Source organism: Rhopalosiphum maidis, chromosome 3 (genome assembly GCF_003676215.2).
Source record: "Rhopalosiphum maidis isolate BTI-1 chromosome 3, ASM367621v3, whole genome shotgun sequence".
In the NCBI taxonomy this organism is placed as follows: domain Eukaryota; kingdom Metazoa; phylum Arthropoda; class Insecta; order Hemiptera; family Aphididae; genus Rhopalosiphum; species Rhopalosiphum maidis.
The window spans coordinates 39,476,834-39,503,145 of record NC_040879.1 but is presented as its reverse complement, the minus strand read 5'-3'; the positions used below and the strand labels follow the sequence as shown (position 1 = coordinate 39,503,145).

The 26,312-nt window shown below is 27.5% G+C and overlaps 2 protein-coding genes across 8 annotated transcripts; one reads left to right on the top strand and one right to left on the bottom strand.

The window, feature by feature from the left end:
• The first annotated feature begins 7,490 nt into the window (after positions 1-7,490).
• LOC113559319 (zinc metalloproteinase nas-4-like) lies at positions 7,491-21,326 on the top strand. Of its 2 annotated transcripts, none has more exons than XM_026965002.1 (7): positions 7,491-7,788; positions 17,999-18,102; positions 18,209-18,305; positions 18,472-18,601; positions 19,675-19,871; positions 19,949-20,048; positions 21,094-21,326. In XM_026965002.1, the coding sequence occupies exons 2-7, from the start codon at positions 18,031-18,033 to the stop codon at positions 21,266-21,268; spliced, it is 771 nt and encodes a 256-aa protein (XP_026820803.1). In that variant the 5' UTR covers positions 7,491-7,788; positions 17,999-18,030; the 3' UTR covers positions 21,269-21,326. The 2 variants fall into 2 exon arrangements, with proteins under 2 accessions (XP_026820803.1, XP_026820802.1); XM_026965001.1 differs by having other exon boundaries at positions 7,491-7,978.
• Positions 21,323-25,266, bottom strand: LOC113559317 (mitochondrial thiamine pyrophosphate carrier-like). Of its 6 annotated transcripts, XM_026964996.2 has the most exons (8): positions 24,951-25,164; positions 24,528-24,822; positions 24,302-24,453; positions 23,927-24,082; positions 23,009-23,179; positions 21,968-22,142; positions 21,740-21,891; positions 21,323-21,576 (listed from the first exon to the last, which is right to left on the bottom strand). In XM_026964996.2, the coding sequence occupies exons 3-8, from the start codon at positions 24,428-24,430 to the stop codon at positions 21,397-21,399; spliced, it is 963 nt and encodes a 320-aa protein (XP_026820797.1). In that variant the 5' UTR covers positions 24,431-24,453; positions 24,528-24,822; positions 24,951-25,164; the 3' UTR covers positions 21,323-21,396. The 6 variants fall into 6 exon arrangements, with proteins under 6 accessions (XP_026820797.1, XP_026820800.1, XP_026820796.1 ...); XM_026964999.1 differs by lacking the exon at positions 24,528-24,822 and having other exon boundaries at positions 25,132-25,266; XM_026964995.1 differs by having other exon boundaries at positions 24,522-25,164.
• Between the last annotated feature and the right edge of the window lie 1,046 nt (positions 25,267-26,312).

Sequence of the window (26,312 nt, the reverse complement as noted above, 5' to 3'; positions counted from 1 at the left end):
GTTAAAAATCTTCATTGAAAAGTGTATAGGTATAGGTATATTTTAATTCAAAAATTTCAAAAAATAATTTATGCAGTTTCGTTTTTTTTTTAATTTGTAGGTGTCTTGTTTAAATAATATTTTTAATTTAATTTAAAAATAAAATATTAAAATTGAGTAAAATTGACCAAATCACATAAATATTTCATTGATTTACTAACTTCATTAAAAATTCATCATCGGTGCACGGAACCATGGAATACATAGAATAAAAAAATGTCCTTAGAATGAAAAATATACGTTCATAGAATGTTACAAAAAATAAAATAAAGTCATACAAAACAAAATTGTTCAATAGTTTCATTGAAGAAAGGCATTTATAATCACATGAATATTGTGAATGGGTGCTACATAGATGTGCCAGGTTCCAATATTTGTAGTTAAATTAATTTTTACCAATGGATTTACTTTTATAAGAAATTTATGATTGTACAGTGTACGTCCGTGTTCTAATCAAGATTAATTTGTGTTTCGCTGCTATGAAATCAAAAACTTTTTAAAAAATATGTCTAATTAAATAGTTATCTTTAAAATTAAAAAGCTTAAGTGAATATTTATTTTTATTTTTTTTTTAAAATTAAAGACATTTATGCCATTTAATTATAATTTTCTTAGTAATTACTGTTTATTACTAATTATGTTACTGTAAAATTGCACAATCTAATCTATTGATTTGCTATATGGAGATACTAAAGCTAATATGAACATTTTGGGTATACTATAGATAGATACTAAAACTTGTACACGTGTTTGAAAATCCCGTGTACATTATAACTACTAATTGCAAATATAGCTAGGTACACATATGTACATATTACTATGATGACTAAATTGCGATACGACACAGTTGAAAACGGCGATTAAGTGTATAAAAAAAAAAAATATAAATAACACTATACTCACTTGTACATTTTTATTATTTAATTATATCGTCACAACGAGAGGTGTCATAAAATATTTTTTACACCATAACTTACATATTAATGTAATATTATTACATGATGTTATATTATTTAGATAACATAGTATTTTTGAAGGATTGTGAGAATAAAACACAATTTGAAATAGCCGCGAATCGTGATAATATAATACACTTATAGTTCTCATCCACAGACATATAATTGATATATATATCATAGTCTAGGATGGCCCTCGGAAAGAAAGTTCGCACGAGTGACATATGCAGTTATTATAGTACTCATGCTCATTCATTTTTTTATTTGCTTTAAATTTTTAAATTTCAGTAGAAACAATTGAAAAACAAATTGGTTCTAAGCAATTCATAATTAAAAATAAATGACGGTTTTTTTTAAACAATATCAGAAATTAAATGATATTATATTTCGAAAATTTTATACTTACACATTTTTTATGTACGTTTAAATTCAAGATCAGTAATTTTTATTCTATTTTCTATATTTTTTTAAAATTTTTTTACTGTTTTTATAAAATATTTGAAAAACCTACATTCATCGTGATCCATTAGTTTAATGAAACCAGGTTCTGTGAAAATATTATCCATTGGCTACAATGGTAGTATTTACTTAAATAAATAATAATGATTTGTATGCTTGCTTAGTTGCATATACCTTCTAACGATGTATGTATATACATTTCATATGTATATAACGTATATGAATATGTGTATATATATCTGGTAAACTGTAGAGTATCTAATGTGTGACAGACACACACACAATTCAACCAGCAGGCGGACCACAATCGGAATTCCAGACGAGTAAATTTGTTTTCTACGTGCTAACGACATGATAAGTGGGTCACCCGTACGGTGAGCAGGTCAAGTTGAAGGTACTGGTTCAGTGTGGCGCGATCCAAGATCAAGAGATCTTGATCGTGAGCCGTCGCCGAGGTCGTGTGACGTATATGCGGCGGCGGCGGCAGCAACGGTCGCCATCAACAAGTGTCTACTAAACTTGCGGCGACGCATTTTTGTACTGTGCGTCCTGGGGCAACATTTTCTTGGCGCCCGCTCCCCCTTCACGAGTGATCGGCATTACAAACTTCAATCTATGATTAATTCTTATTTAATATGCATGTAACATTGAATATATTTTGTAGAAAGTGTATATATAAAATAATTTTAATATTTTACACAAAAACTATTGAATATAGAAAGTGAAATAAAATATTCTTAGAAATAAAGGCTACGATATACCACTAAGAATTACTTTTTAGGTAGATACATTCTGGTATATAATTGAATTCAAATTGAACACAGGCAATGGCGGCTGACGAGGTACACTCGAAATTTCCTGTACAGCAGAGCAAGTGCTCTTATTTTTTTAATGTTATTTTTAGGTTGCATTTAATGAAAAATGGAATTACTGTAATACCGCGCTATACTTACATGTATATACGAAGAAGTGTGAAACCCGTATATAGAAACTAGGCATATATTTCTTTTTATCAGAGATAACGGGTAAGATTTATATTTTATCACACAAGCCATGTTGTGCAAAAAAAGTAATGAACATAACAATATGTTATATGCCGTTAAATTTGACTTATTTATATACATAAATTGATAATACAGAATGCATTTTGTTTATATTATAGTTCCAGTGTACAGGAATCATGTATCTGAACAAAATAATAATTGTAATATAACTACTACTTATATAAACAAGAGATTATAGCGATAAGTCATTATATGAAACGTATTTTATTACATATTGTGTGTATTATTATACAGTTATATTGTAACTCTATTTCTAAATCAAAATAAAACAGGTATTCATACATTTTTTTTTGTATAGGTATACCTTAAACATATTTACTAAAAACTATTCAATGGCTGGTAAGTAAATTTAAATCGTACCTGTGTCACATATTAGTAAAAAACGTATACGATATGTCGCATATACCTATTGGACTTGCTTCAAAAATAAATAAATAAGTACCTACATCAACAATATATTTAATTTAGTGTTTGTTGCTATGGGAAGGGAAGTTGATCAATAAGTTGTCCTACCAAAAAAATATTTACATAACCGCTGTACCATTGATATATTTAATTTTTCTCGCTCTAAAATTGGGCCCCGGTACATTTGCCCATAGTCACCTAGGTCCCGAGGGTTAGAAGAGGAGATACTTTTAAATATATCACTTGCGATAGGTCCACATGCCTTGGGTAATAAAAAATGTGCCTAGAATTAAAAACGCAAATCATAATTCATTATTAATTATTTATAGTAATATAATCTATAACAAATGGCATCCATTTAAATAAGCAAAATAATATTGGATTCTCGTGAATAAAAAATAAATTCATGTGTGGGTCACCTTATGGAAATTTATACGAGTTGAAATAAATAAGCTATAATATCATTATCATATTCCTAGTCTCAAGAAGTATTATATAGATTCTTTTAAGATAACTTTTATTTAAAATGTTCTAGTACAGATTTTTGAGTTTATAGAAGAAAAACAAAAAAACATTATCATTAATTTCTATTTACATGTAGATATATAATAATAACATAGTGTCTGACATAATATATCATATATTGATAAGCAATGGGTATACGCGCTATTTTATGTGCGATGCGAGTAATTTCAGTATGCTATATGTAATAGGTATAATGTATAGGTAAACTTACTATTATGCGGTTACATTTTCTAATTTTGTTATTGATTTTTTTCTATACAACAATTGAATAATTCAGAAGAGAAAATTACCGAAATTATTGTGTTAGTAAATATATCCATTAATGTTAAAATTTTATTTTATTGCGTGGATTTTGACTATTTTCAGCAAGGATTGGAATCAATTTTATATAACGACAAAAAATGTTAAAAATACTCTAAGAGTGATCAAAAATAATATAAAAAATGAACTTTTTATATAATGATATTCAAAGTTATATTAAAATTAATATTTAATAAGAAATCAGAAAAACTAATATCGATAAGCGAAAATGAAATTGAAAATAAAAAATGTCAATTCGATTTCAAAGCTACTTTACCCTTTTGACAAAACACAATGATGGGGTGGTCTCCAAAATTGTAGGTACGTCACAATAATAGTACCGTCACCGTCGATGTAAATACGCTAAAAATGAATTCAATTGGTAATACTATACACACACTGCAGTACATAAAAGTACATAATACGATTATTCACTTGAGGGCTCTCTTTACTTATAGCAGTTATCATATAGGTAAAATAATAATACTATATCAAAAATTTTATACATTTCCAAATTAAAGTTTTATCAGCAATTATTTACAAAGCACAATATGTGAAAAAAGATTAGGTGGGCTTGGAATTCTATCTATTAAAAAACAATCGAATACACCAGTTAAATTTATCGACAATTATTGATAATTTTACAGACAAATGGCACGCAAACAAAATTTTTATTAAACAATATTGTTAGAGTGCTGTGTACAGTATACCTGTGTAAAATGTATTTTAAACGTATACTTAGTTTTAACTTCAATGAAAATATATGGTAGGTAAGTAAATTAATTGATATATGATTTTATTGTTTTAGAATATAAATAGTATAATAGACATACATACTTATGTAGTTATATATAGTTAGGTACTAGATAATTCAATTCGCGTACCCACCTGCGTATTCTTAGGGATTTTCAGTGATTGAACTATCATGATGGCAATGCCTTCTTTGGTTTTTAGATGTGATACACTAATACACCTATTATATCTACATCAGGAAACGACGTGGAACCGTTTGCGAATTTGTTGTCGCGAGAAATGATCGAGATCCGTCTGCGAGATAATCATCGACGCTACGCGCAGACATACAATTAGGCATGTCACGCGCGTTGCGTGTACAATATTACCTATATAATCTATACTATATGGTTACCTATCAACAAATCAACAATACCGTCTTAGACATTTCTATTATACAGTGTGATTCACCAAGCATGCTCACCCCCATTTTTTCTTTTATAATATTTTATATTACTTAATTAAATTTATTTATTCAAATTCTCATTTTTGCAATTTTTAAGTATACCTACCTACCTTATTTTTAAATACATATATATACATATATATTTTTAACACTATTCAACATTAGATGTCTTATGACAACACCGCAATTACTTTTTTTCAAACGAGAATCTCCATCTTTTTCTGTAAACTGTTGAGTAGACAATTTTTTAAAAAATTTAGTTTTTGGATTATTTATTATTGTGTTTATACAATACATTCAGAAGAGAATATGGAGTACATGATAATTCGAAAATTATAGTACCTAATCAACATTCAAAATTTTATATTTTGTAAAAATTTTTCGAGTGTAGCACACTAGTACCTCTATTCATTAAATCCAATATATACATATTACTTATATTTTATATTCATTGAAAACCATTTTTAATACTATATAATTCTCAGTATTAGATATAATATATATGCATTTTAATAAATTAGAAACTACTAATATTTTAAATTCTGATTTAGATACAAAAAAAAAAAAGTATCTGCTTAATAATTCAGATGAGTATAATTGGTTGATCACCCTGTATGCTGTCGTCGTCGTCCTCGTGCCTATAAGTGTATATACTTTATTATATCGATACAATGAAGCCGCAGAACCTAATTCGACAAAACGAAATTATCGATAACAGCTAAATAGAGGTACGCGCACGAACTTTCATTTACAAAATATACGTACGCACGATATTGGTCGTCGTTGTCGGCGGTGGCCATCGACGTATTAAATCAAAATAGTATTTGCCAACCACTGGGACCGCAACGGCTATGGCAGCAGTATGTATAATAATAAAGATATATTATGTTATTATAATTCGATGCAGTCGTTGACAGACAGGCCAAACACACTATATACAGAGTGAATCACTTAATTTGGTCACTCTGATTTGTCCATTATAATAATGAATTTATTAAAATTTTGATTTTAAGAATTTTTAAATAAGTACCTATAGTTATCTATTATAATGAAAGACCAAAATATATTTTCAAACACTGAGGATTGTCCCGCTGAGTCGATAAAGTCTTATCTTTTTTACAAATGAGAATCAGTATTATGGAGATATTTTTTTTTAAATTGTAGGTGTATTTAAATCAAAATTCGAACTAGCAGTTTTTGAATTATTAAACTTTGTACAATAAGGGTTATAAAATGGTATGAAGATGTGGGGGCTATGATGATGGTTTGAAAATTATATTAGGTAGTAGATACCTTCTAATTATTATTAATTTATTACAATTTAATAATCGGTAAAAACTGTCCGAACATAAAATGTATACTAGACTAAAAAAAATTACATTTATTTCATATTTTTGATAAGCCTATTATATTAAGGACTATTAACCTTAGAATGTATAAATAGTTTATAATGACTCAAAAACTATATACTTATTGGAATTTTAACTTGGAATTTAAAAATCGCTTTTAAAAAAATCTGTTTAACTACTTGAAAAGTAAAAAATAGGTAAGGTCCATTAAAAAAAAAAGAAGTTTACTTCGCTACAGGAACTTTTAACAGTATAAAAAAAATCAAGCATTTTAAAATACGGTTGAGAAAAGTAGTATAGTACCTATTAAAAAATTTAGAAAAACAAGAATTTTAATAAATGTATTATTGAATGGGAAAATTATGGAGATAATCATGATTATTGTATATATAGTAAATCATTCAGTGATGGGGAAGTTGTTTTTTTTTTGGTAATTAAATTATACTACGAATTATCTTTCAAAATTGTAATTAAATTACCTTAAATTACTTTGTTCCTATTTTTTGGTCAAGTTGCATTATTTACTTTTAAATTAAAAAAATAACTTTATACGTACCAACTAAAGTTAATTTCATGTTTTATTTTTATAAATATCACTGAAGCCTTTTCAATATACATACATTAACAAAGTAACAACAATCAACTATATGAAATTATATGATTTGTTTACTTCAAAATCAAAAAAAGACTATAATTGTTTAACACGTCATTATTATTATTTTTTTTTAATTTATTTTAAATAACAATAAGTTTTCCATTTACTAATTTAAATGTTTTACTTATTTGAAAAATACTACTTTTTTGTCAGAAAATCGTGTTTATATATTATAATATATCTATACATAATATATTTTCAATTGGACGTATTAAAACAAAAAAAAAGGTAACGAATAATTTTGTAATTTTACTACAAACAAATAATATAAATTCTTTGCAAATAATTTTTCCCACAATAACTTATAACTTGAGCTAGGTTACTTCCCAATACTGAAATCACCCTGTATATATATATATATATATATATATATATGTACGTGTGTGTACGTCGAAATCGACACGCACATCCTGGTCGATTCGATCGTACTACGCGCACACCACATAATATTATATAGGTAGACACACACGCGAGCGTTCGTGTTTAAATATCAATCGTCAAACCTCTAACAAGCCGTCAGTTGTCTTCCGTCTCCCGACCGTTCCGTCTCGCGCGCGTATTTAGGTATTATACCTACAACACTCGTCGCACGCACGGGCCGTTGTCGCTGCCGCCAACACTCGCGTAATAACCGACCGATACCCGATAATATTATATATTATAATAAAAAATATCATTACAATATCATACGATATAGCAGTAAGTAAATATATATAACATCAGCGCAGTTCACCGCCCGCCGCAGTGATGCTGCACGGCCGTGCCGGACCTCCCCGCACCGCCCTGCAAAGACGACGGTAGAGCCACGCCGAAGACGACTCGTTTGCGTAACATAAAGGTACCTCCATATACATAATAATTGCATGTTGGGACGACGACGGCGACAATCCTATATAATAATATGTGGCGGCTACTGTTGACGGGAACGCTGCTGCAGTTGACCGGAACAGTCGTCCAGTGCAGGAACATCAATCTGATATTGCCCAGCGTTCCGGACGTCCTACACCCCCCGGTGCCGTCCTCCCAAGGTCCGTTTTTTATATTATTTTTTTTATTATTTGTGTTCATATTATGGTGTAGGTACTTTTTTTTTGTATAAAAATTATATTGTATTCCGGCTACCGACGAGAATCTCGATTCCGTTGTTCTGTGTTTACGGGTACTCCAAACTGCAATTTATTATTTATTTTAGGTTTATACCTATTTCATATTTTTTAATTATTGCGTACACACACGCGGTGAATATAGTATTGTTAAGTACTTGTTAATTAATTACAATAAATATATAGAATTTATGAATATAAAACTGTAAACAATTATAGCTGGTACAAATTTATTTACATTAACACAGAAAACTAATATATCATTTATTATTCGAATAAGTTAACAGCTAGAAATAGCACTTTTGTATTTTTTAGCGGCAGAAAAATTCATGGGAGTATACGAATCTATTTTATAGAATTATAGACTGGATAAGTTTCTGAAAGTTAATTTATTTCGTCCGGTATAGCCGATCGCCATAAGCGATAAACATTCAATGTTTTAAATTTGTAATACACTAATCAGATCTACAAAATTATACATATTGTGATTTTCCGGCATACTCGCGGTATATGTCGAAATAAATACTTAAATTGTTTGAAGTTGATAACCGAAAAGTACTCATAATTATTATACTTTCGTGTGTTGTGCACTGTACGAGCCGTTTGCGGTGCTAATCTAATGAAAATAGAATAAGTACACGTTGCATTTATTATTTCACTCACAACCCCTCGACTGCTGAGTACTCTAACGTGGAGGAGCCTATTACCATGAGTACACGACAGTGAACGATCACTATTAGTTTTTTTGTTTTGGTTTTTACTTTTTAATATAGAGGACAACATTAAATCAGGATTGTTAACTTAGTACAAGTATAATTCATCTATCATCCAATTTAAAGATTTTAAGTATAGGATAATTATTAGGATATAATATATTATCATAGGTTTTTTTGATATTGCAATTTTGGAATGAGTCATGAGCATTTAGAAATTGAAAAATTTTACATAGAAATCATTCGCTTAAAAATTAAAATATTGTATTAAACAAACATACAATATATTATGGTATTCGAACCTCTAAATATTTTTTTTAATCCCATTTAACTCTAAAATCAAAGCTAACAACATAAATTTGGTAACGCTGATCTACGTTATATGTACCTACATTATGACCAAGGAACGGATTTTATTGTAATAAAAAAATCAATATATGTATCAATTTTTCTTAAAATATGGAATAAAAAATTCAAAATATGTAAATATTGGAAAAATGTATCTATTAGTAATGAAAATTATAAAAAAAATTAATATTTTATAATTATAAATATTAAATAAAAGTAACACAAATGATGTTGGTATATAAAAATATGAATATTATTCCGAAACAAAGCAATAAAAAACAACATGTTGTTATAGGTTTGCTAATAAAAAAATTGGACGGTTTGGAATACTTTTGTATTAACTAAAATACCGTTTCACATAACAGATGTGATAGGGGCATAATTCTTATTCTTCTTATTCACTACTCGTATAACAGAAGGAGTGTATTCAATTTCCAGAGATCCTTGGTGAATTTTTCCTATTAAAATATCTCTATCAAAAATTACATATCTTGTTGTTTTAGACGAAGCAGATGATGTTAAAGATCGTCAAAAATCAATAAAAAAATCAAAAGTATGTATTTACAATAAAATTCGTTCCCTAATTATGACTTATTACGATTTTAAGGCAAAGACCAAAATATTATATGGGTGTGAGTATGTGACGTCCTCTCAAAATTCTGTTAATCAAATTATTGTTGTTCAAATGATGTTTTTACCTAAATTAAAGTATGTTAACAAGAAATTGATAGATCTCTCGTAGGATATAATTATTAGCTTAAAAGTAATCAAAAAATTTTAAAATATTTGTCCAATTTAAGAATTTAAGTTATAGGTTAAATTTGTGGAAGTATTGCATTTAAAATATGTATATGTACCTAAATATAATTATAACATAATATATATATATATATATATATATATGTATATTGTACTTATGTAAAGTATAACCTGTATTACGGACCTGAATATTTTGCTGATAATATCATTACTAAATTACTATAAATATTATAATTATTATAAAGTGTTAAGTGTGTGTATTTTATATTTATGAATTCAACGTTTTTAGGGAAATGAGGTTTCGCGTTTTTCACACATCATTCTAGAAACCGTTTGAAATTTTTTTATTATATTTTATAGGTATTACCTTTATACAGTTTTGCCGACTTTCCATAAAACTCTTCCCACCAAAGAAATGTTTGTACTAAATTTATAAAATAATTTTTAACTAGTGGACAAGGTACAAAAAAAAAGCCGTCAAGTAGGTAACAGTTCTGTTATACAGTAGGTGTCGAGTGTACTTCGTCGCCATTGAGTAGATAGGTCAATGTAACGAATATCTTCAATTTCAATTCAATAATAACTAATAAGTCAGGTTGTATGCGATCAAGTCTGTTTCGGAGACGTTCTAACTTTTTGGTTACAATTTTAACAAATATTCGTATTTTTTATTTCCCGATTGTTTTAAAAAGTTGAGAAATTTCTGTTTAAAATAACGATCTATTTTTTTTTTTTTTTATCAGAAACCTCTATTGAGTCTGTCGAAGTTGATTATTGGAGCATATTTCTACTAGAAAAAGTGTTTTCACACTATCAATGTAAAATCAATACATTCGATCGTTATTCCACTCAGGAACCAGTATAAAATATATAGAAATGTACGCAAATATTGCGTGTATTCAGGTTCACTGATGATTTATATTGTGTCGTCTACATGTTATTGTTTAGGTATGTTTTTGGCGTAACACTTTTTTCCGTTTATTCCGGCTAATAAATTATGGAGAAAAAAAGCATTTGAACGCGAGTCCGAAGAATGTAAGCCGGCCGATTGCGTTTTATAACTATAAGTACGAGTCATTAGAATATGCGTCTAATGAAGTTATGAATCGCGATTATTTGTGTTATATATGGTTATTATCATAATTTATATTTTATATTAAACTCGGAGAAAGTGCATTTAGCAAATTATAACAAGAGTTGTGCGACACAAGTCGAGGGAAAGGTGGTTTCGAGGACGTACGTGTGTATTTATATGCATCTACATATAGTATATAAGTCTGCAAATTTTTGAAATATGCCAAAAGTGTATAATCTATAATGTATGCATAATATATATGTCGCACTACCTTAGTTGTATAGTAGTTGTGTAGTGACATGTTTGCCGCGGTACGAAATCGTATTTCGATAGAACTCGCGCGTATCTACATCAACAACGTATATATTATTATTATATAGACCGTGTGTACTTACACTAAACACTGTACCCACATAATAACATAATAACTATCTTAAATATTGATACATTAGGAAAGTTTTTGCAGAGGGAAAATCACCTTTAAATTAATTTAATTATTCTCTCTGCCCCATGATCTGCAGTTCTAAAATTTGAAAAATAATTAAAAACTTCTTTTTATTCAATTTGTCTACCTACTATTGTCACTACGAACTTTTTATTTGTTCTTAAGAGAATTTCATTTTCATTTTTATCTTTTACGTATATCACAATAGTGAAAAAAATTGAAATTTGAAATTTTACTTTTGATTTTTGTAATATAAGTATGTTTTGAATTGTTACATACCTAATTAGTGCTTAAGTATTAAATTTTTAACCACGTTTTTGTTATGTGCGATGTGAAACTTGTAACAATTTTAATATATTCAAGCACCTGTACGTGTATATCTACTTAAAAAATAACACTTTTAGTTCGGACTATCATATTTTTAAGAAATTATTTTGTATTAATGAGCGAGTAAGAGGCTTGGATCAATTGGATCAATTAATAAAAATTTACAATGTTAGCTTTAAAAAATAATATTATGTAGGTACATACAAAAATCTATAAATAGATTCGTACAGTAAAACCTGGTTAACGCGTATTTACGTACAAGAACAATAATATTTAAAACAAAATAATTATAATAATACACTATGACTAAATGCGGCTTGATTTTAAAAAATAAATTATTATTTTGAAATCAATTACAAATCTTATAGACATAATAATGTATGCGTAATGCATTTGATTATGCGTTTTAGTAAATAATGCAATTTAAATTATCAAAACAAAACATTTATGAAGGTATAGGTTAGGTTAACATTTTTATTAGTATTCGTCACTTCGTCGTGGTAGGTATATCTTAAGGAAATTAAATGATTATTCTCAAAAAAAAAAAAAGGAATTTGGACCCAATTGAAATATATACATCGTGTAGTTAAAAAAAATCTGCAGAGTTGCTCTTCTGTACTGTTCCTCACTATTGTATCCATAGGAAAAACAAATCTGAGCGAAATCGATGTACGGCGTCATTATCTATTTCTAAGGATAATACATTTTAATAATTTCGGTGATTTGTTATTCAATTAGTAACACTAGGAAGGTTGAACCAACTTTTGCCAAAAAATCGCATAATATATATATAGGTATTAGGTATTACCTATGTATATAATAATATATCAGTTATCAGTATGGTAACCAGTCCACGTAGTTCGTTTGATGAGCTACATAACTAAACGTTCTTTATAATATATTGTGTTATCATAATACGAAACTTACAGTCAATCCCATAACAACAAATGACAAAAAGTATCGCGAGCATTGCCCTAAAAAAAGTGTGACAACTCTAAAGAAAGTCAACTGACCGCGTTGCAAAAATGGTTAGGAATGTGATTATTGGAGATATATAATATGTACGCAGTCGAATGCATTAATATATAGCGTAGTTGTGGAAACGAGAACTGACAATTTGCAATTTATTACATTCTATAATTTATAAAATACCTACCATGTTTTAGTCTTTAAACGTAGGTTAATAAAATAATATCATAATAACTGCTGGCGGAAAAGTAAGGTTGATATACCAAGTAGCAGTATACCTACCCAGTGGTGCATTTAGGATCTTAGCGCTTAGTCCCATGGATATGGAGAATACAATTGTTGGTGGTCTATTGTATTTAATACTATTTCAATAATAAATGTATAAATTATAGTAAAATTGCATATATACAATATATGATATTATGTATATGGTTCCACAGTAACAAAGCATATTATATAGTATTAATAAATAATACTAACTTGATAAATTAAAAATATATCAAATGTATTATTATTTGTTGTTTTAAGTAATGTATTCGTAATAGCTAGACATGCGTAAATATCAATAACATATAGCAGGGATGGGTAACTGATAGTTATTAGATGGCCAATTTTTAGAAAATTAAAATTTAGCGGGCCAGAGTAGAGGGCAAAATTAAAGGTCATTCAAAATATGTATTTTAATTTAGCATAGACCTAGCATTGAGTATAGACGATTGACTTTGAAATTGTGTGATGTAATTTGAAAATATAGCGTGGGCCAGATAAAAAAGGTCCGAGAGCCGCCAGTTGCTCATCCCTGACACTTAGGATTATTTAAAAAAAAAGTCTTTGGGATATCCCCGTAAATATGCTTCTGCTTTTTCAGTATGCAGTATTTAATTTAATGGTATAAAGTAGAGCAGATAATGGTTAGATTGTGTTAAGAGATGATTCGCAGTGACTGTTCGATGTGTATCGTAAAGGTCTAAGGAAGCTGCAGGTCGGAAAGTGTGAGTAGATAATTATGTTTACTTTTGTAGTTTTATCCCAATAAATGGTGAATGAGCAAATTCTTTGATTAACATACAATAATAAAATATTACCATAATGAAATTAAAAAAGAAAATTTAAAATATACTACACTGTTTAAAATATGATTATCAAATTTTAGATTCGGAGAATAATGTATTTGATTTAACAACTATGTAGGTATATGTTTTTTTCTCTCTATCATCACCTTTCGAAGCAATAAAAATTATGCTTATTGAAATATAATTTTCATGCATAAAATAATTATTTCTTATCAATGATAAAGGTATTTGAAATTTTCACCAAATGTTTATGTTATTATTTTTTTACTAAAGATGTCAAGTTTTGAAATTTGAATTTTTGAGATATTTTTGAAATGCATATAATTAATTTAAAATTTAAAAACAACCTTATTAGCTCATTAATATTATACATGTATTATATACAAAATTTTTAAATTAAATTAAAAAAAATAATTTATATTGATTTGACTTTATTCAAATCAAAAATATCACGTCAAATATCAATCGTAAATCCACAAAATATATTTGAAAATAAATAATTATTAAAATATTGTTCCAAAATGGAAATGTCTTATTAACACCACCATATCATCAAAATATAATAAAGATATATACACAGTGTTTTTTATTCCTAGTTATCTAATTTAAAATTTTAGTGCAAAATTTGATACCTATTTGAACGAAAAATAACCATTTTAGTTATTTTGTTATAACTTAAAAAATAATATTCGTGGGTAATTGAAACTTTGAACGAATATTATTATAATTTAAGTACACAGTGATATATCAAATGTAAAGATTTCGGTAAAAATTAATCATACCTACCGGCGTATAGCATTATATATCAATACAAACCATCTTAATTTAAAATCGTATTTAAAAAAAAATTATTTATAGGTAGGTATCATAGAATTCAAATTAAACATATATATTACGATGTCTTACTCCTCAATAATTAGGTACACTCGATATCCGCTGTACAACAGGGTGGTTGCCTTATTCCCCCTTTTTATTCATATGAATTATATTATAAACCGATATGGCTATATGTATATTGTATATATAATGTATTTACTATAAAGTCAATAGTCATATATTATATGACCAAGGTTCACTACAAGTCTACTGCAAACATTCAAGAAATATATAGACAAATAGCAAATGTATCAAATTGAATGTACGTTAAGATTTTCGTATTTGATTTGAATAATGTCTGGGTGAAAAATTAGAAACTTCAACCAACGGCATAATTTTAAGATAATGATGGTGGACAAATTCCATTGTAGGACATTTTTCATAAAAAAATCACAATGTGCAATATTTTGAGAAACTAATTATGTTGTTTAAAATGTTAGTAGTTTGTTGCTAGTGTTGCTATTTATATAGCAATATAATTTGGTCCCGGCGGTAAAAGACCCAAGTACCACGCTAATACCAGCACTAATTATAAAGTTGTTCGTTATTAGTCTGTAGCATATAAATCTAGTTTATTATTTATATGCTTACGTCCTATATTATGTATGTAAAGATCTTCGAGTTGTTTTGTATATTAAACCAATTTTATGTCTCAAGTGTATTATCGGACTTTTAAAATATTAATATTTCAATTTATACATACACCACCTACCTATATTTTTATGTTAGATATATGAAAAAAAATGTATTGACAGTTTTTTTTCATTTCTATAAAATATATAAATAATGTTAGTTCTCAATGTTCTTATCATATTCATTATTCTAGTTAATCTTATTTACTATAAAGACAATGTTAAAACAGTGAGAAATAATTCAGTCTTTAATTATGACGTACTTACATTATGTATTTTGATATTGTATAATACTTTAAATTATAATATTATAAATAATTAAGAAAATTAAAAATAATTAATATTTATTATGCAGTATATACCTAAAACGTAGTATTATGATTTTGGATATCTATTTTCGACTAAAATCAATTTATTGAACAAAATATTTAAGACTTAAGTTCATTATAGTTCTTCGCAGGCGATTGTAAATTTCACCGATTTATAGGTAGTTGATTTTTGGGTTGAATTTAAAACATGTAAATTCCTCCGGTACGAATTTTTAACCTGAAATATTTACTATTCTCATTTGTTGTAAATAATAGTAATTTTCATTTTTTTTTTTAACTCAAAATAATTTTTATTTTAGATGGTTTAACAAATTGTTGAAGCATATTTCATTAATAGATTTTTGATTCTTTATAATTTCAACATTGTGACCATTGTGTCTTTGATATTTTACTAATTATTTAACTGAATACTATTACTCACGTAATCACGTGCGAGGCATCAACTTTGGAAAATTTGTTAATAGATTTTCATAAATATGTAATGGTTTCATCTTCGCATTAATTTTAATTTTTATACTTCCAAGTCTATAGGATCGGGAGAATAACAATGTAAATTTAGAAAAACGTTTGAATTTTTGCATCACACTTGTTAATACACGGATACAATAAACTCCGTGTTTGTCGTTAGTTTCAAATAAAATAGCTTTTTTTTTTATGTAAAAAATTATTTATACTTACTAACATTTATCTATCGATGCTAGGTACAATATAAATATTCACATTCAAATAAAAAATAACTTTAGTAAATCGTTACTGCGAAAATATGACGTATAAAATGTTAACAAATCTACACACCAGTCCATCACTTACCTATATTGAACAGTCGATAAAAATTAAACACAGTATGTACCGACTACAATATATTTACATAGTACATACGGACTACAGCTAAAAAAAATACTAGATAAAGTATAATCGAAAATCTAACATTTACTTATATACTACCTCAGCTACTATCATTTGTAATAAGTAAAGTATGTCTTTTAATTTCGATTACATATTATCTGAATTTTATTTTACTTAAATCAAAAAAACTACTCGGCCACTAAACATTTTGACTAAATTAATAAAATATTCGACTACCTATGTTTTTTGATTAAAAAATGACATTTTGTCGATCATTAACCGAGATCAAATGACTCGCGCTGGTTCGTATATCCTATGCGTATCCGTGTATTTTAAATTAATATAAATTTACTATGATAACCTAAACGCCCTAAACCTATAAGTTAAGTACCAAAGTACCTATATGATTTTCAATTTTTCAAGTTAGAATTCTAATACAAAAAAAATTGGATAAAACAAAATGTTATATGCAAGTATCCAGATTATTTATCTCGGGGCCATGTTTGTGTTGTGGTGAGGTCAGAAAGCGACTTGACCCTCCCCTTCACTAATGGATATGCCACTGAATGACATAATCCAATACCTATAAGAATAGATGGCACATAGGGGTTGTACTTGCACCCCCTAGCCTTTCAAAAAACAAAAAAAATTGAATATTGAAAATATTTAATTTTGCATAATTACCTATCTATATTGTATCTATTATAATACTAATTTTACATATCTTTCTAATCGTGACCACTATGCCTGAATTACTTTATAGCCGCTAAAAAAAAATAATTTAAAAATAATTTGAAAAAATATTTCTGTGAGTATATAAATTCGTATAGTGCATCCATCCATAGTATATACAGTAAATAATCTCATGTGTACTATATAAAATCAATACTATAAATTCCAGTCGAATAGTTATAACTTATAAGTGTATAATATAATACATTTTGTCAAATTTCTCGTTTTAAGGGGGTTGGAAGCGATGATTTTCTGTCTTTGTCTTACACACGTGGAACATAGGGAAAATAGCATATGCGCCTGACTAAAATTAGGGTACTTCTAGTTGTTCGATTTAAAATATGTAAAGATGATTGAATTGGTATACAAGTTTACTTTGTATCGGTCAAAGCATATTTTTAATATTTTTAATATATTTAATAATAAAAATTGACAAATTTATAAAATTTAAAATATTTATTTTAAATAATAAAACAATCAAAAAAGTAGTTCGACCGATGCAAAGTAAACTTGTATATCAATTAAAACATCATTACATATTTTAAATCAAACAACTAGAAGTACCTTAATTTTTGTCAGGCGTATATCTATGTTCCACGTGTGTTAGACAAAGACAGAAAGTCACCGCTTCCAATCCCCTTAACTTAAATAATTTAAATATTATTTAGAAATCAGCGTATACTATGCACGATGCATCCCTCTGACAAAATTCTTGATGGCGCCTATGCCTATAGGCAATAATGATTTAATAAAGAATTACAATATTATGTAAAATAGTATAATACCTTACGTAAACGTGTTTTCAAAATTATTATTTACAGCCGGATACATAAAAGGAGATGTGGATGATCTCATGTCCGTGGAAGACATCGATCCAGAGGTCAGACCGGGCTTGTTTCAAGGCGACATGGCTATGAATAACGAGGTAAGCACACTGCATTATTGTCGGTCAGGTCCACTTCAGTGTCGGATGCAGTTTTTCTAGATCTTATTACGTTTAATGTTTATGCACCTTGAACTTGAATTTATAGATTTTCGATTATTGGCGGGTCGGCCTGCGATGGGACATTTTCCCGGAGAAACTTTGGCTTAACCGCACCGTGCCATATTTGATAAGTCCGCTTTATGGTATGCATGCTATTATTTCAATAACCAAATTATTTTTATATAATATAATACAAAATTATGTTTGAAAGATATATCGAACTGACGTGTGCATGGTATAATTATACGATCATTAGACACCGTTTTTATTATTATATCAGGATAATATTCTTTTGTTTTTCTGTTCCAGAAACCGAACACCGAATTCTGATATACCAAGCCATCAGGACAATCAATTTTATGACTTGCGTTAAATTTGTACCATGGACCGGCAAAGAAAAGGATTATTTACTAATATGGCCGGTGAAATATCCTTCTGGGTGATTATATATAATATATAATACGTTATACAAAGTTGTATGCGAGCTGTTCTACGAATAATAATATAATATACCTTCCTTATATCTAGTAGTTAAAATACTATATTCTTTTTTGAAGAAATACTTTAAAATTACTTTCTTTTTTTGTTATCAATAAAAACAATAACTGAAATTTTTGAAAAAATTGGTCGAGTAGTTTTTCAGTACTACCTATATAAGTGAAAACTCTACAAACATAGATACATTTTAATATAATAATGTATATATTATCTATATAGATCTTTTATTTTTGTATCCAACGGCAACTTTATATTAATTAACAAAACATATTTACTTTCATGAATCAACCCCCGAGACTCTGAGAATTATGTATGTCAAATTTGGGGCTAATTGGTTTTATAGTTTCCAATAATACCAAATACTTATAAATGCACAATCAATTTAGGTTTCTAAACATTAGTTTAAAACACCTTATATCCCCGTTGTGGTCGTCCGTTAGTAAGGCAGTAGGTAGATAGTTACGAATTCTATTGATTGTATTAAGGCATTAAATTATTAAATTATGATTGATGATATTAAGAGAGGTAATTATAATTATACTCTTAAAGTAACTACATATTATAATAAAAGGTCCCACAGAAATACGTATTAAGGACTGTGGTTTGCACGATCAACAAGAAAAATATTGAACGTTTGACGTCACTACATGTTTACATCGGAACAAAATGTCACTGAATTTTTTTTTTAATAGAAAGTGTATAATATAGCATTTGTTTGTCTTTTATTCTACAATAAGTTGAGAAACCGAAAATTGAAGGGATTGAGCTTTTTTAACTTTTTTATACAATGTATAGGTAGGTACTAAAATTATTAAATTATTGACTTATAACTAAGGTTTTTATGTTAAAAAATAATACAAATACATAATACAAAAAATAAATAAAATAAAGTATAAAAATTGTACTCGGCAATCATAAAATAATAATTTAAAGACATAATCTACTAAAATATTAAAATTTATTTAAAAAAAACCCGATTTTTGTTCAATTAACATAGGTATTTTAACATTACAGATGTTGGTCGTATGTGGGCCGTTACGGAGGACCGCAAGTTGTGTCTTTGCAGCCACCAGACGACACTGGAGCCAATTGCTTAGGTACCGACGGACGACCTATTCATGAATTATTACACGCTTTAGGTGTTTTTCACGAACAATCCAGATCGGATCGTGATAAATTTGTTAAGATAAATTTTGAAAACGTTATACCACGTACGTAATTAAAAAGTATTATTAATTTGGTAACGTTGGACCCTTATAGGTACATGATAATGTAATTATTGTTTTAGAATATCGTTCTAATTTTGATAAACAAAGTTTGAAAAACACTACATATCAGTTTGAATATGATTACGACAGTGTCATGCACTATGGCAAAAACTTTTTCAGGTAAGTTGATACATCACTTTAAATGTTAGTGTCTATAGCTAAGTTATATAGACAATTTATTTATTGATATGATTAAAATTTAAAAGATCAATCATGGACCATGTGTCACTAAATCATTTTAATGAGATGATTAGCTTACTATTAAATATTTATTTATTCATTCAATGTTTAGCGACTGTTAGTGGATCCAACATAATATGTATATTATAAATTATAATACAAGTATAAATACAATATAGGTCATTTTATTCTGATCTCGGAAATCGCAACCTATGTTTACCTACTATTTATTTATAGAGAATAAACAAGACAATACTGAGTTTATAATGAAAATCGTCTATATTTGTTAAGTTTAAGATTTATTAGATTGTTAAAAATTTGGTATAAATTTTACAAAATATTTTTTGTTGTTAATTTAGCATTATTAAATCTTAAAACAATATTATAGGTCATGCAAATTCATATACAATTTATAACAACTATGCAAAACTAACTAGTTCCCGAGTCTTAGTAATTATTTATCATGAAATTTATAAAATATTTAAGTATAGACTATGGCCAATTCTGCAATTTATTATTCAGTAAATACTTAGAAGTTATCAAACTATTCAAGAATTATGTTTAATTATTTTTCTAATAAAATATTAAATTTATAAGTAGGTATCATCAAGCAGTGTACTAACTTACCATCTACAATAAAAAGTTATTTTACAAATATTTTTTGAACACTGAAAAAACCAAAATTGTTATACTACAACAATATTTTTAAATTATAAATTACAAAGATCAAATATTGTTCTTAGTAATATATAATATTAAATATATAAATTGAAATATTTTAATACATAGATAGAGTATTTAATAATAATATTTTTCGGTAACAAAATTACAGAAAAATGTTAATAACATTATAATTTATAATAGTAATTTTTTTATAGTATTAATTTTAACGGGTGGGGAAACCACTTTTACTAGTTGAATTATTATTTTTACATATAATTTAATCAAATACATCAAAAGTAATAACACAATTTTTTTTCTGCAGTATTGGCAAAGGAAAGCAAACCATTGTACCAAAGTTTGAAGGCAAAACAATTGGTCAAAGAAAAATGATGAGCAAAACAGACTGCTTGAAAATAAACGATTTGTATGGATGTCTAGGGACTCCACCAAATTACAACTATAAATACTATACATTATGTAATTATATGGGTCTTTAAGTCTTTAATTGGCAATTGTATTTAGAAACCAAACAAATAAACGTTAAAAAAAAAATCAGTTACTTGGTAATTTATTTTCAAACTATATTTCTAAAAAAAAGGTAATCAAAGTACTTTATAGCTATTAACTAAAAATTGTTGACTAAAGATTGAAGTAACTTAAGGGTTTGTTCATAAAAAGTTAGATGTAACGCAGTTGTAAAACCAGCTTTTATCAATGATGGAGACAGTCCTTTAAAAAGACCATTAAAAGATTCTTCTTTAATTGTCACATAGATACAATCCAATAATCCATTGCACATAAATTTCTAAAAAAAAGATTGATATACAATTGAACGAGTATTAATCGTAGTGCAAAATGTACACTGTAAAAACATAGTGTCAGGTGACTATACAAGATATGGGGGCAGTGAAATTGCCACATTTAAGTATAAGAGTGCATGATAAAATAATAATATACAAATAGTTTACCTTGCCAAAATCTTCCCTAGAATGAACAAAATCTTGTAATTGTAGCCGTTTTTTTATTACGTCTAGTGGGTACACAATTGTTTTTGCTGATACACCCGCTAAAAATCCAGAACTGAATTGTTTAACACTATTTATGCGGTCATCATGAACAGCTATTTGGAAAATAAATAAAGTTAAAAACATACATTGTTTATAATTAACACAATAAGTATTGATAAAATTACATACTTGTATTAGTACTAGTATTAGTAGAAGACAACTTTGAAAATGTGTTATAAAACATGAACAAGAATCCGCCTTGTAATGCATTTTGCATTATAGTAGGAAAAAATCCTCTGTAGTATGCAGATACACCTTCCATCCTAAACATAGATATGGCCACACTTCTCATATTTGCATAGACCTACAACAAATATATTAAATATATTATTTGTTTCATAATTGTCTCCTTCTTTAAAAAACATATTATTATTTATATAGTCGTGCATTATATAGTAAACACATTATTAAGTCCATACAGGCTACATCAAAACATGGTCAAAATCATAATATGTTAAGCTAAATACACATTGTTTTAATATTATATATTTAAGAGATTGAACTTTTTTTTTTAAATTTTCATTAAATCTAATTTTTTGTTCAAGAAATCTTATCTTTTAGTAATACAGAGTATGGAAAAACATCCTTAGTTTCTGTATGGCAATAAGACAATTATTCAAAATCATAGAATGATGGTAATTAATATGTATGTAAGACGGGAAATTTAAGTTATGAGTTAATTTAAGTGGGTTTCAGTTATAAACATATTGTGAATAAACCAGCAATGTGTGTTTGCTGTAGAAACTTATTAAATTCAATGTTTCAAGGGTGCTTGATTTCCATAAAAGATGATAATCCATGGTCTGTGCATTTTATAGATTTAATATCATGCAACTTTTTTCTTTGGGGTTATGCCAAATTTCAAGTTCATAAATATCACCCAAGGAATCTGGAAGCTTTGAAGGAAGCAATTATTACAGTCTATTCATTGAATACCTCAAAAAAATGATTGAGAAAGTTGTACAAAACTTTTAATCTTGCTCGGAGTATTGTATCACCAATAGAGGGCAGCAATTGATCAAAATTTTATTTAAAATTACATAAATTAAAGTTTCCAATATTACACAATAAATACCTATGAAAAAAAAATTGATCACTAAATTGTTATTTTTTTATTTGCCTTCAAAACTAGGAAGAGCATTTTTCCACACCCTATATAATATATATTACCTGATTAGATTTTTGAGCAACTAGTCGAGTGCGCACAACATCGAATGGATATGACATCAAAGTAGCAGCAGTGGCGGATGTAACCCCACAGAGAAAATGAACACTAGAGGTCTGATTTAATTCTTTTTCTGTTGTTGATAGTAATGCCAGAGTTTTTTGAAAGACTAGAAACTAAAACCATTGTTTAAATATACCATGTACAATGAACTATAATTGAATAGGTACTAAAGATATAACTTTTGGTAATATTATACTATACTTATAATCAACTATAATACATGTAACAAATTACAAATTCATGATTTAAAAAAATAGATTATACAATTGTTTAAGTACAATAAATTGATAACATTTCACTTTGTGTTAACTTACATAATAAATAATTATCATATTCAAATTTATTTGAATTTAAAGTTTTTACCATGAATTATAGTAATATTTTATATTTTTTAAAACAGTTTTTAAGTTTACATTTTTTCAAATGTATTAATTTTGTGTACAACAAAATTATCTAGTGATAAAATATGGTATGAAGATATAGGTAAAGGAATTCTTTTGTAGTTTTGATTTTGTAAGAATAAATATTTAAAAATTAAATTAAAAATGGTTTGTTGTAAAATTATACATTTAAAAATAATCTTTTATGAGTATTGACATAAAAAATTAATAAATAAAAATGAAACAATAAAAAATATTTATTGTTATTTAAGAATTTTAAATAATAATATTAAAACTGTTTTGTGTTGCATGCATAATTTTAAAATTTAAGTATATTAATTCTAGTATCTATTACTCGGTATTTTGCTGTATATTACAGTAAATATAAACAATCATTTGTAACAAAAGCACGAACTTAATACAAAAAAAGAAAAGTTGAATAAAGATTGAACTTTATACATGAAAACAATTAATAATTACTTGTGTTAATCCATAAGTAGTTGATAGGAACTGTCCAGGTAAAAGACCTTTCCATAATGCCTTAAAACCTTCTTCTTTGTATATAAGACTAATTGATTGGTGAATAGATTTGTACTTAGAGTTATTTGAATTTTTTGATAATGGCTCGACTTGCAACTAAAAATAAAATGTACAAATTATAAAACTAAAAATTATCAAAACAAAACTTGATCATGATTAAAGTCAAACTATGACTAAAATATACTCATATTTATTAGATAGGTACTCTTAATTTAAAATAATTATTGTTAGTTAACTCTTTATTTTTCATAAGACTCTAGGAATCTTATACAATATAATAATTAAAGATACTCTCAGAGAAATAACTTAATTTACCTGAAATCGTATTTTGAGCACATCAAGTGGTTGACAAACCAAACGAGTAAAAGCTCCACTGCACGCACCAGCCGTGCTATGTAATAACCATGTCTTATCTTTTACAGTATTGCTAATATTTAACGACATCAATGAAATCCTTTAGTTCACAGCTAAAAGTAATAATTTTTAAAACATGTATATTATTAAAAAACAATGAGTAAAATATTATAAAAAGTACATGTACATAAATTATAATGAAATTATACTCTTTTGCTTTAATATTTAGTATCCCAAGTGGCAATCAAATACACATTGGTAATACAAAGTAAAACAAACACATAAAAATGAAGGCAGTGAGAATTGACAATGGTTTCAGTATTTCAGTAGGTCTGAGTAATGGGCACGTTCTTTAAGACCAGAAAACATTTAAGTGCCATTTCTGCCAATAAGATATATGGACAGATCATCATCGAGCATTGACTAGTCCATTATACTAACTAAATAAGTAGGTGCTTATCCGATTCACACAGCTCAAAGCTCTGAAACGCACATAAGTTGCAATCTACTGCTATTTGAAAAAATATATCAAACAACGATAATGTGGTTGCCACAACATGAATGCAGTAATTTTTTTTATCGACAATCATGTTTTCTAGACAAAACGTACGAAGGTACACGGCGACGGCCGACGACGATCAACAACAATAAATGCAGGGCGATGGATATATGTTTGTCAAACCACCACCGAATACGAGTGGACGCATATCGTGCAGAGATGACATAAGTCACGGTAAGAATAATATGATAAATAATAATAAAGAAATAGAAAAAAATTCTCAGAAGCTTACGATTAACAGGACACCGCTTTTTGTGGATCGATCGCATATTCTCATTGATAGTACGACCTCCGACGAATGATAAGGAAGCATCCTTATCAGACAATTCATATAGATGACTGTGAAAATAGCGCCATAGCGATGCTCCGAAATAAAATACTATATCAACATAATATTTATTATCTGTGGTCACAGATATGTATAATAAACTAGATTGCTAACTGCTGCATCCTATCAATGTGTTTAGTTGAAGCAGACAGCAGCCATTTAATTCGAGGCCTATGGGCTTTATCACGGCCTTAGATTTGTTTGATAAGGAAGCCGATAAAAAAAATAAATAATTAAATTATAAAACAAATTTTTATTGCACGTTATTTTTCTTATTTAAACAAATTTTGTATCTAAATATCAATAACAATTTTTAACATAGTTTATTCAGATAGGTTAACAATTTTTACATGTTATAAAATAAAATGGTTTTACTGAGTTTCTGTCGTTTACTAGCAGTTTTCATAATCGAGGATGTTATTATTTTACTGTAAGAATATAATCTCACGTTAAGATAGGTTCTGGTTACTTTGTTTATAATATCGATTTTGTGAGGTCTTGCCAATAAATCTGTTGAATTCCAGCAAGCATCACATTTTGGAAATAGCGTGGTGTCTGTCGCCAGTGAGTTTTGGACATTTATCATAATTTTTAAATCCATATTTTTAATAAACATTTGTTTTTTATCCACCATAATGGTTTTAAATAATGTTTCTGTCAATTTAACAATTTTGTATACCCCATAAGAAGCATACTTCAAACCGCCTCTGTTTTTCATAATTGTAAAATATTTTGGTGTGGTATTATTTTGATAAACGTGATCATTTTCAATGTATGGATCTGTAATAGCTTCAATACAACCATCACATTTCAAAGTTGGGATTAGTTTTTTAACAATATATCCACTTATGTAATATAATATATTTTCAATAGTGATGCTATTAAAATCTAATTTATTGTACTGTTCTGCTAACAATGAAATATCAAATTCATTTTCTAAATTTTGTTCTGGTGCTTTATATTTCCATTTGATTGAAAAAAGAGAATCTTCATGAGGTGACATCAGTGTACAGTTTCCTGAGCTAAGTCTTATTGAAGTGTGCAATAAAGTACTTTTTAGAGCATGTTTGAATTGCAAACAGGTA